Source organism: Vanessa cardui, chromosome 12 (genome assembly GCF_905220365.1).
Source record: "Vanessa cardui chromosome 12, ilVanCard2.1, whole genome shotgun sequence".
Lineage (NCBI taxonomy): Eukaryota > Metazoa > Arthropoda > Insecta > Lepidoptera > Nymphalidae > Vanessa > Vanessa cardui.
In genome coordinates, this window is record NC_061134.1 from 5,555,937 (window position 1) to 5,569,395 (window position 13,459).

Here is a 13,459-nt window from a genome sequence, read left to right on the forward strand (position 1 = left end):
ACATAAAATCATAGCTCCCAGTGCTGTCAGCTGAATGGTTAATATTTCTTACAGTTCCAATGATTAAAGGTGGTGGTAACCATTTACCATAACGTAACCGTTTTGCCCGTATCTCTACCCTATCCCATGTTTATATATACATATATATTTATTGTATGTAATTTACGATTAATTAAGTTATCGGTGTCTTCCGTTTGATTATACCTACTTGTAACAGTGGATATGAAGTACTTTCAGTAAGTACGTTCGTGATTGTATTGCATTAATTATACTCTGCTAATGGAAGAGGTTGGTATTGATTTTCGCTTATCGTTTACTACAGTTCCAGCTGCGACATAAAAAAATAATCATTTTAAAGGAGACCTACATCAGACAAAGTAATAAGAAATAAAATATTTCACTTTCAGTTTGTGTTTACTTTAATAATAAATAAAGAACATCCATTTATAAATATGCTATGAGATTAATATACAAAATATATTTTTCGTAATACAATTAATATTAGATTTTGTTTATAGACTAAGCAGTTTTTCTGTCTGCGTTGTAAACAACGCTATAACGTGATTTTAATTTTTCTGTAAATTCAGGGTCGTCCCAGCCCCAAAGGTGATGTGTTCCGTCTCCCGTACGTTGGGCTCTCTGTTTTATAATTTCAGGTGTAACAGCCTTCAAGTCATAAGCTTGTCCGATCTGAAAATTAAAAAAAAAAAATTATTAGTAGATATAAATTGCTTTTAAAATTAATTATATATTGTATTTTATCCGAATAATGTTTATAAATCGTTAAATAAAAAAATACATACATCTTGATATAAATGGTCTAAAAAAGGGTTTTGTATGTAACAAATTTTGATATAGAAAATCTAGTATAAATTGTTCAGTTACCTTAGCCATGAACTCAATAAACATAATAGTTGGTGTAAGCATGTTTAGAATAGGGTGCTCAGTCGCCCGGTAATCCCATGGGAATGTGTGATGGTAGTTATGGAAACCCTCCACGCAAATCATCCATACGGCGAGGTTTTCCCGGGGATTCAGTGACCTATAAACATTTTGTGTAGGTACATAAGTGTGACAAAAAACACTAAATATAATATAATAACTAAGACCTAAAATATGTTAATCATTCGATGTGTTGCATTAAGAATATTTTTAGAAAGATACAATTTACCGTTACGTAAACAAATAATGTTGTTATATATTAATAGTGCAAGCCGATTTTTGTCCCAACGGTTATGGGATGATAAGTGCACGTAAAAAAGGGTTATGTTCTCATCTTGAAGACCACCAGCTGTAGATGTGCAGAAAATTAGAGGAATTGTAATAGCAATTTACCATATTGTTACGATTTAACAAAGAATTAATTTTAGCTAACGAAAATAGTTACGGCAGCGTTACGGCAGTATATAAAAAAAAGTATTAAACGTGCGAAAAGATGTCAGTTTACAATGCAATTAAACCAAAGTAAAAACATGTCATTAGTTTTGAAATTTCCACAAAAAAATTTGCCCCCTCAGGAACATATATTTTAATTGTAATTAGGTACAAACGAAAAAAAACACATAGGTAATAATAAGAAGATAAGTGTGTGTAATCCTTTTGTGAATACATAATATTTTAAGAATTTCGGAAAATCTAACAAAATAGTTGTTAGCTTTTCCGACATCGGGAGTGTTAAACCGCAAGACTAACTTGCCTAAACGAAGCCAAAATTAAACAGCTAACAAACAAAATTCGTACACGTTGTCGCGGTTTTGGAGACTGTAAGGAGTAGCGATGGCACTGTATATTTTACGGTTTTTATTACGATGTGAATTTATATTAGTAAAAAAATAGTTATTTTTATCATATATCACTCAACGTCTATACGTACTCCTTCAATACGTAGTATAAAAACAAAGTCGCTTACCGCTGTCTGTTCCTATGTATGTTTTTATCTTTAAAATGACGCAACGGATTTGGATGCGTTTTTTTATTAGATAAAATGATTCGAGAGGAAAGTGTTTGTATATAATACATGTACAGTACATAGTAAAGAAATAAGAAAATTTCTGTAGTATTTTTAGTATCAGCATTGCCAGGGCGTTCATTTGTTAAATATTCTTACTTGTCATATGGTCGGTAGCCGAACTTGTGGGCAAAACTGTTTACACTCCACACTACGTTAATACCGCACGTGTATCGAAGGATCGTGGGTATGAAGAAAGCATTGAGCCAAGTCTCATTCCAAAAGTAAACGGGAATGACCGTCGGCAGCACGAAGCACAGGATCGGCATCATCTTCAAGTAATGTCTGAAAACAAAACAATAATAATAAGGACCTTGCAAGTTTTTATTACGGATAGTAACAGCCTGGTAAATTTCCCACTGCTGGGCTAAGGCAACATATTCAATAGTAATAACAAACATATTCCACCACGCTGTTCAAATGCGGGTTGGTGGAATGCACACGTGGCTGAATTTCGATGAAATTAGACATATGCAGGTTTCCTTACGATGTTTTCCTTCACCGCCGAGCACGAGATGAATTATAAACACAAATTAAGCACTTATATATAGTGGTGCTTGATTGGGTTATAACCCGAAATCATCGGTTAAGATGCACGCGTTCTAACCACTGGGCCATCTCAGTTCGGATACTTCAAGAATATTGTATATGAAATATGCGTAGGTCATAAATATGCAGTATACTAAATTAAAAAGAATATTAGAGTAATCAATATTACATTTTATATAAATGATATTATTATTACTTACTTTCTTTGGAACATAACAACAGGATCGGCATATAGATCACTGAGATCAAGACGACGGCCGCCTTCAACAACTTCGGGCAATTTCTTGACACAAAGCCAGCCCATATGGGAGTAGAACAGGCCTCGTTCAGCGTTGTGGGGATCAGCATCAGTGTCTGCGTATTTGTGGTGAGTGCGGTGGTCTCGCGCCCATTCAAATATGCTGTCCTGCGATGTAAAGGAAAAAAAATTAGGGTTATGTTATATTTTAAGTTATACTGGGTACAATCATTATAATACTTTGATGATACCTGGAAACCCATAGTTTGCCAAATCATAAGAAGGATGCGAAGTGGAGTTCGTGCTTTGAAGCTTCTATGCGTCCATAATCTGTGTGATCCAGCACCGATTCCCGTTGCACACATAAGGTGGACAGCAAATGCTGTAATTATAAAAAAAATGAACAAATTTAAGCTAAAGTTATTAATATTATTCGAAGCAATTTAATCTATTCCTAGTTCAAACTTTAATAACATTTTTAATTCAAAATATAATTAAAGTTTGAACTAGGAATAGGTACGAAAATAAAATAAACCCTTATAAAGCGATAGCATCAAAGCCACGATAGCGGCCTTACAGCGATATTAGTGAACTACCTAGGGCTTAGTGACGTCATAAAATGTAGCCATATAAAAGTCAGTACACTTTGTGAAAGACTAATTATTATTAATGATTGTTTTTATATATTTTATGTTTTAATTATATAAATATATATATATAATTTATAAGATGAATAAGATTATACATAAGGATAAAGAGTTTTACGTACCAAACACATTAGTCTGCCATTTCGCAGACGTCAATCCTAAATAAATTCCGTATACAGAACCGATGTGCAAAAACAAGAACCAGAATATGTTAAACCATACATATTCGTATTTCCTGGGCGTAGCCTTCTTTAGCACGGATACATCTTTATCAAGACCCAAGTCTGAAGTCTGAGTATCTGTCTCGAAAACAACCCCACTCGGTGTTGGGTCCACATGAGGAGGCATTTTCTGATAAACAAAAAAAAAAAAATAATCCAGAATTTCAGTATCATAAAATACCTTTCCTAATTCTTACTAGATTTGTTTATAACAAATGACTACCTAACAGATAATAGAACACGAAACGCTTACGGTTAATGTTGTTGTTGTTTGGTTATATTTTTTTTTTTAATTTCTTTTTACAACATTTAATTCACTTGACTGTTTGGTAGCTCGTCTAGATCTGAATATAAAATTTTCGTTTATTCGATTCCCTTTTATACCGTTAATACAATGGAAGTGTATGTTAACATATTCAAATATGTGAAATTAGGTAAACGAATGCTTTATAAACCTGTTTTGTAAACTTACTAATTGTTTTCAATCAAATGTCCTATTTACTATAATTATATTCATAGATACCTATTTACCTATTTGTAAGTTTCTTAGGAATATTAATTGGTGCTAGTTATCGTAATATACTAGTTGCATGTATACTTAGTTTTGTATAATTACGTGTTCATTATAATATCACTTTATTTTTCTATTTTAGATTTATTATTTATTTTTTTAAGCCAATTCCAGTCCAAAATTTTAGCAAAACGATTTGTTAAAAGTTTAAAACGTAACCGTAAGTCTTTTTCGTTATAAAATTTTAGTTATAGCCAGAACGTTTTTAATACCTTTAGTTTGGCCCTTAGTCTGTATACTTGCTTTTGTTCCTCTGGAAATCCAACATGGCGGCTGCACGACAATTTTTTTTGACAGTTCATTTTCTCTGTCACATCATCATTAAATACATATGTCGACAACGACACGTCCCATGATACAATATATCAAGTCCTGTTAGACAACAGAGTGAGACCTCGAAATAAACATAATAATATATCCGTTTATAATAACAATATCTAGATAGAGATAAAAATTATTATAAATAACAAATAAATAGAAAAAAGGTTGATATAAATTAATTCTGTTATGTTATTAACATGAGTAATTACATAATAATACGACCAAAAAATTAAATTAAATAAACATCGTAGAAGACGTTAACAAATTTTGGCAGCGCGGCTAGAGAAAAAATTATTCTACAGAATATAAAAAAATAAATAGGGAGAGCACCATTACGCATAATACACTTATTTGCTGTTTTGGTCATAAGATCAAGAATAATTAAGAAAAAAAAGTGAAACCTATTACGGGTCTCTTATTATCTTAGGTGCACGTGTTAATGAAACAGTTACAGAACAAGCTATTACGCACTTGATTTTTACAAGTATATAAAACTTTTACAAGTAAACCTTTCTTCTATCATAATTTTATCTGAATCATAAAGCGTTGTTTGTGTATCTAAAAGTACAAAAGTTTGCGTTTTGAAATAGAAAATTCCGTTCGTTTAAATGCAATTTCAACATATCGTGTAATATTTAATGTATCGGGCAAAGTCTCTAGAGCAGGTGGAAAAGGCAGACAGAGTGCGGATTCAAACCGGATCAGCGATTCAGGCAAGCTGCGCGTAATTTCCGCCGAATCGGTCAAACGCCCGCCTAACCTCTGTAGGGCTAGAGCGAATAAATCTGTCGTTTTTCATCCAATCGTCGCCGAATTTCGAGTTGAAATTGTACGTCCGTGAAATCAGTAATATTCAGCAAAAATAAATTCTAAATTTAAAGGGTAGACAGAGTATGGAGCTAAAACAGTGAAGAAAATTCTCGACATTCACATTCATATATAAAAAATTGTAGCATTTAATAGAAAGAATGCTTCTACACTAGTATTCATGTGCTCTTAAGACGTTTTTACCATCGAGTACGACATGAATTATTAGCACAAATTAATTAAACGACTTTAGTGGTGTTTGCTCCGAGTTTGAACTCAAAATCGTTTAAGATTCACGTCTCGTAACCATCGCGCCATCATGGCTTATCTTAAAGTGAATTTGATAATTATTATTCTAACTTACGAACGAACTTTTTATTAAGTATTACATTACTTGAGGCAGATAAAATCATGTGTTAAAAGTCAAGTCCGATAATCCTGAATCCATCACTAATTTGCTGTTTTATAATATAGAATGAAATAATCTTGTGGTAATATTAAAATTCTTTAGAAAATAATGTGACGAAATTTTTTATATGACACTAGTGAGCCGCCCCATCTTCGCACGGGTTGAAATGCTGACTTTGAATAAACTACAGAATGCATTTATATACAACTTACACAGCCTTTTTACAATTATATATTTTTATTTTTATAATTAATACAATCATTTTACATTTTGTAAAGCCACATTGATCTATATTAAATGCGCAGCGTACAAGTTACTTAATTGGATAAGAATAAGCTTTATTGCTTAAAATTGCTTCGCAAATAAGCCATTACTTTTAGTAAAAAGTAAAGAAGGAGGTATATATTTTTAATTATGGGTTATCGCTAAGAGATAGATAGACTAGATAATAAATGCAGTATTTTTTGTGAGTTGTACAAAAATTTAATATATTATTTCGATCTATCCTGTTCAGCCCGCATTTTCAATGTATCTAAGCGCAAAAAGAATACGTTTTAAATATAAATATAAATATATAAATATAAATATGAGACAACATCACATACATTACTCTGATTCCAATGTAAGTAGATAAAGCACTTGTGTTATGGAAATCAGAAGTAACGACGGTACCACAAACACCCAGACCCCAGACAACATAGAAAACTAATGGTAATCTACATCGACTCGGCCGGGAATCGAACCCAGGACCTCAGAGTGGCGTACCCATGAAAACCGGTGTACACACCACTCGACCATGGAGGTCGTCAAACGATTTTCATACGATATCATATTAGAAACCTTTAAAATTATCAGTGTATATCTACTAAATTATAGACGTATTATACATTAAAACTTTCTTCTTGAATCTAATGAAAATCCCACCAAAATCCGCTGTGTAATTTAAAGATCTAAGCATACCCAGTCCGACCGACAGCTGCAAGCAACTGTTTTATACTATATAGTGATAGTGTTAGAGGTTTTGTGTTTTTTTTTAAGTAATTGCATTGAAAAACGACAAAAGTAATGCAAATAAAAGTTAACTAATATTAAACTAGCTTCTGATATATTTATACCGTAGTCTGTGTGTTTATAACTAAACAGATTAGCTGAATTAATATGTTCTTTTAACGAACACTTGTAATATTTAGAGTCCTCTGGTGTATTTGATGTCCTTGGGCGGTAGTAGTCACTTTCTTTCAGATCAGCCTCCTACCCCTTAGGCCCTGTGACATAAAAAATATTCTATAATAATGTTTCAGATATATAAACTACTAAACGATATTATTTGAAAGCACTTTCTGAAATGACATCAAAGAAAATCTTTAAATGAGAGCTAGCAAATTTCTGCTGTATTTACGGTAAACATATGTGAAGGGAATGAATGGTAAATCTTTCGACGAAGTTACTGGGGCATGAAACGGAGATTCTCGGCTCTTCAAAACAAGTTTGGTGAATTGAGACCATTCAGATTTTTCCATTTCATCGTTATTTATATATCGTATATCGTTAACATATGCAATTATATGGAACCGTTTATATTTCACAGTATAGTTGTGTAGTCAATAATAATAATAAAACATTTACTTGGTGGTAGGGCTTTGTGTCAGCCCGTCTAGGTAGGTACCACCCACTCAGTTATTCTTCCGCCAAATAACAGTACTCAGTATTCTTGTGTTCCGGTTTGAAGGGTGAGTGAGCCAGTGTTCTTAGTTCCCAAGGTTGGTGGCACATTGACGATGTAAAGAATAGTTAATATTTCTTACAGCGTCATTGTCTATGGGTGATGGTGACCACTTACCATCAGGTGGCCCATATGCTCGTCCGCCAACCTATACCATAAAAAAAATGTTTATATGTTACGTAATACTTTATTTAAGAATAAACAAATTTTGTTATAGATAGCTGGCTGCTAATTTAAACGTTTTAATTTCGTAAATAAAATATAAAAGATACGAAAATCATCTCTGTACCCATATAGATGTGATATATTTTAAAAAGGTTTTTAACGGGTGCACGAAGTTCGTAATGGACGATGCAATGGGAATCTGTTTACGGTGATAGCGGTTTAAATCGTTTTCAGTCTTGAAAAACGATTTTGGTTTATCATTGAAAAGATAGTATGGTTGGTTAGTGTCTCTTTTATAATGAACTAGCGGCCGCCCGCGGCTTCGCTCGTGTTTTAGCATGTAAAAGACAAAATATAAAAGATAGAGATATGGTATCGCGGACTAATTTGTAGAAATAATTAAAACGAATCAGGTAGCCATACATTGTTTTTAATTTTAAGCAACTGTTTGGGCAGCGCACGCAAATAATTCTGTTTTATGAGATATTTTTTTCCGACTTGCTAGACAAAAGTTGTGATAGCTCGGTTAATATACATGTTATAGAAACATTTTATAGCCTATAGCACTCAGGAATAATGTAGCTTACTGCCAGTTAAAAAAAATTTAGAATAGGATTATGAGTTCCAGAGATTACCCCTTACATACAAATTTACAAAATACAAATTTTACCTCTTTATAATATTAGTATAGAAGTATAGACTACTAGTCGCCTGCAGCTTCGCTCGCGTTTTATTGAGTTGGTTGTCGTATATCGAGCAAAAAAAGTAGCCTATGTACTATCTTGGAGTTCAAGTTTGTTTCATATCAAATTTAATCGAATTCGGTTCAGCGGTTTGTTCGTGAAAGAGTGACAGACTGACAGACAAGTAAATCTACTTTCACATTTATAATATTAATGTAGATTGTTACATTAACTTATGTTATACCTTGATTATTATTATTGTTTTATATTTTTAAGCGTAAAAATGTTTTATAAATAATATTATCATATAATAAAAAATATGCACAGAAAACATTCCTTATCCGGGTAAAACTCCTTTGTTATAGATTGAGATTTATGTGTTTCACCAACTGGGTTACTTCGGCTTAACAACAAAAACAACGACAGCCTGTAAATTCCCACTGCTGGGCTAAAGGCCTCCTTTGAGGGGAAGGTTTTGGAACATATTCCACCACGCTGTTCTTTGGAACAGCGGGTTGGTGGAATACACATGTGGCAGAATTTCTATGAAATTTGTCACATGCGGGTTTCCTCACGATGTTTTCCTTCACCGCTGAGCACGAGATGAATTATAAAGACATATTAAGCACATGAATCAGCGGTGCTTGCCTGGGTTTGAACCCGCAATCATCGGTTAAGATGCACGCGTTCTAACCACTGGGCCATCTTGACTTCGGCTTGTCAAATAAAAATAAAAAAAAAACTACGATAAAATAATTAAATCTTTATTTTTAACTTGACATTTAAGTAGTAAACATTAGCGTTGCTATGCATATTCATTCTTATTAGTTTTAAGTAAGTACCACTCAAGTACGTTTCAAAACGTTCATTGTTTAATTTAATTTAGTCTGGTCTAGAACAAACTAAAACATTACCAATTATATTACAATTAATCAAACATTATCGAACATATTACGAAAAAATTAACTTATAAATCATATAAATAAATATTAAATTATGATTTTGTATAAGATTAGTACAAAAATTTCAAAACTGCATCTAAATACTTGATTCAAGTACATTTGAAGATGCATACATCTTTAATAACAATGAACATTCTCGACACAAATGAAATGTAAGCCAAATTAAATTAAAGAAGAATTTAACCTTTACCCTTCTACTTAACCAAAATCTTCAACCATATATATCATACGTATTGTGTAAAATTATCTTTATTAAATTATTGTATTAACTAATCATTGCACTGTTTACTATAATAATTATAAACATTATTTAAACTCGGTGTTTTTAAATAGTTATGCTCTAAATCAGTGCCATATTTTACATTCATTTATACTATGTACTTTAAATATTTTTTTATTTTTATTTTTTAACGTTTAAAACGACGTTTTTATTTTATTATATAAAATAATTTATAAAGAATTAAACGACTTCAAAATTAGAAACAGCTAGTGAACTAAAGAAAAAAAAAAATATAGTAATACTATAATATATTATTTGATATAAATTCTACGAACGTAGTTTACATAATACTAGATACCTACTAGTATTATACTACGTGTGTAGTGTATTTAAATCAATGAATGAGTCACAGACTTAAAAAAGTATAATTTTATATGTTTTGTGAATCTGTGTTCTTATTGTAGTCAGATGTCAAAATATATTATAAATGTAAGTCAAGAGTTCGTTATCCGGGTTAGTTCAATATTTATATACATAATTAAACGATTTAAACAAAGTAAACTGGTGGTTTAATTACGAATATGTTTATCAATGTCATACTCCAATACGCATTACTCTACATTATTCTTAATATTGGATATAATTTTTTGTTTTTTGTTCAATATTGGTCATATCTTACAAATCACATAATAAAACAAAGGTCAAATGGAGAAGGGAAGAGACAATGAGTTTCTAGAAAATTACTATGCGTTTCAATATAGTGCTTGACACTTGACAGTGCTGTACAATAACGTGCTAATTCTATTGCTTTATGTAAACTACTAGACGAGCTGTCCAGTACCGGTTGACATTAACGTGTCTTTTACGGCAATTAGGTATCAGCGTCAGTATAACAATATAATTGATGTTGACGTTTCGAACTTCCGCGGTCAATTGCAAGGTAAAGCCAAATTGGCATCAAAAAAGCTTGGTGTGCTCGTCAAGGCAAGACTCACATCGGCGGCAAATTATATTTCCACCAAGTGAGCTATCTCATAAATAAAATAAAAAACGTATCCCCCGTTTTCTATGTCTGTACGTCACTGTGGCACAATTTTAATGTTGAAAATCTTGTTCAGTAGACTAAACTTCTACTGGACAAGATGTTCAACATTAAACTCTTAAGTTAAAGCCAAATTCATACCTTATCAACCAATGGAGTAGCTTAGACCAATTTCAAATTCCCCTATACAAGCCTAAATGTCGTGAAAAACCCTCTTTTTTAGAAATAGAATAGATCGAACATATGTACATATGTATATTACGTGATAACTTATAGTATCATCGTGGAATTTATTTTATTTGAATAACTTCAAAAATTAAATAACATTTGGTTATTTAGGTATATTAAGTAAGTTTGTTCTTATAAAATTACATTTCCGTCATTAATTTTATAATTAAAAAAAGGTAGTTTTTACAGAATTTGAACAGTACTTTTGAGTTGTGTGTGACAAATAACGATTTTGTTATAACTTGTAAAAAGTTTCAAATAATGGTAAGAGTTAGAATTATTTATGTACGCTGTGATAAATTTTCCCTTTGTCTAATATAATCAAACTATTAAAACGTACAGCGCTCGATCGCTTATACAGCATAGTTTTCTCTATTCGTTTTCTTTACTACTTGACTACTGAACAAGTCTAGGTTCATACTTTGAATCAGATTATCGAAATATTTGCATTTGTTGTGCCCCCAAAATGATAGAAATAGATTGACGTATATACCCTGCTTTGAAGCTTTCTATATAGCAGTTATTCGTGCAATCCTATATTTCGTGGTAGGGCTTTGTGCTAGCCCGTCTGGGTAGGTACCACCCACTCATCAGTTATTCTTCCGCCAAATAACAATACTCAGTATTGTTGTGTTCCAGTTTGAAGGATTAGTGAGCCAGTTTAACTACAGGCACAAGGGACATAACACCTTAGTTCCCAAGGTTGGTGGCACATTGACGATGTAAGGAATAGTTAATATTTCTTACAACGTCATTGTCTATGGGTGATGGTGACCACTGACCATCAGGTGGCCTATATGCTCGTCCGCCAACATATACCATAAAAAAAATCCATAACTTGGGCTAAAGATATTCGATGAGATTTAAATTTAAGGAAATTAAAATAATTTGTGTCGTTTTTCAATTTCTTTTTGACAATGTTATGTGTGTATGAAAACACATTATTGTATTTCTTAGAAATTGTGGCGTACATACTATACTATTATACTTATATACTAAGAACAAGGGTTCAACAAGAACATCATCAACAACACAAATTACAGGGTTAGTAAGTCTTTTGTCTTTAGGAGCCAAGAAAATTTTAAAAAATATTTAATTATAAAATTAAAAAAATCCTTAAATCGTTTGTTTACAAAAGAAGTACAACACTAATTAGTTTTTAGTTGATTGCAAACCTTGGGAATAAGATGATTGCCTCCCCAGCTGCTTTAAATATATTTAGTATTAATAAAAATCCCGTAGAGTTTCTTTCGTCGGTTCTTCTCAGGTACGATGTTTATTATCGAACCGGTGGTAGATTTTTGACTATCAATCAGCATCAATTAACAATTAGCAAGTGTAACATTTATATATTGAATAAAGATTTTTGACTTTGACTGTGACTAGCGTGGCTTTGTAAGCCACGCTAGCCCACGCTGAATGAATGGCAGAGCCACCCTAATATCATGTGAACAGCCTGCAGTTCAGTTAAGTCGAATAGATTGTTCGGAACGCCATAAGCTATAATATCTAGTACATATATACAGACGGTTTCACTATAATATTCCGGGCGCTCCATCTTCATTTTGTACTATAATCTGAGTCACTATGAAAGTCGTATCGACTAGGATCTTAAATACTTTACAACGGTTACACTTATTTTCAAACAGAATATTTTTTATAATTGCGTTATATTGTGATTCAGTAAATTAAAAGTTAATTTATTAAGTTACATTCATATACAATTAATTCATACATTCGAGCTCATGCATATGCAATTACTTTATATACATATTAATAGTATTTTAATTTTTTTTTTAAATCATTCTAATTATATTACAAAGTGAATGACATCTTATATGAAAAACAATGAATACTCAATAGGTTATTTTTATTTTTATAGGTTGCTTTTTATTTTTATAGTTTGCATTTTTTTCACTCCGCTTTTAAATTAGTCAATTTTTTATAAGATTAAATCAATATTAGTAATATAATACGTGAAATTATTATAATGTAACAAATATTTACATTAAAATTGTATGGAAATAAAATTTTGAAATAGTTACTTTTATAATAGTTAGTTTGACTATTAGCATAATTTCTCTGTTAAATCGCAATTCTAGTCCGCAATCAAATCAACTGAAAGGAGGACTGGCTTCATCTTTGCCCACAGAGAACTAAATAATAATAAGCTTATGTGAAAGTAAGCTTAGGTAGCTTTTAGTTCCTATCACCGAGTAATTCCACCAATCAGTACTACTTGGTGGCAAGTCCAATTTACTTAGCTATTTTGGCTCGAGTAATAATAATAGCGTAAAATTACATACATATAAAAACTTCATTCATAATATAATAAATCGATTATGTAAGAGCTATTAAGAGATTATGAAAATGTGAATAGTAGGATAACAGTTAGCTAAAGACTATCCTATATAAATTCCGATAAATATTTCTCTACGTTAAAATAATATTATTTCAAAAAAAATCAAAGATCATTTAAACATTCCAATTTCAAATTTAATTTAAAAGAAACATTGGGTTTCCTAAGATAACGATATAAGCAAAGTCTTAGAAGCGAATAAACATTTAACAACTAATTACATAAAATAACCGAGGAAATTCGGCCATTTTCAAGACGTTAAGTCGTGGAACAAGAAAAGGACGGCCATCCATCCCAAAATTAGGT

At 31.6% G+C, this 13,459-nt stretch overlaps 1 protein-coding gene across 1 annotated transcript; it reads right to left on the minus strand.

Annotated features, from left to right (window-relative positions):
* Positions 1-519: 519 nt before the first annotated feature.
* LOC124534332 (acyl-CoA Delta(11) desaturase-like) lies at positions 520-3,790 on the minus strand. Its single transcript, XM_047110103.1, has 6 exons — positions 3,565-3,790; positions 3,047-3,177; positions 2,758-2,963; positions 2,108-2,293; positions 886-1,042; positions 520-690 (listed from the first exon to the last, which is right to left on the minus strand). The coding sequence occupies exons 1-6, from the start codon at positions 3,788-3,790 to the stop codon at positions 520-522; spliced, it is 1,077 nt and encodes a 358-aa protein (XP_046966059.1).
* Between the last annotated feature and the right edge of the window lie 9,669 nt (positions 3,791-13,459).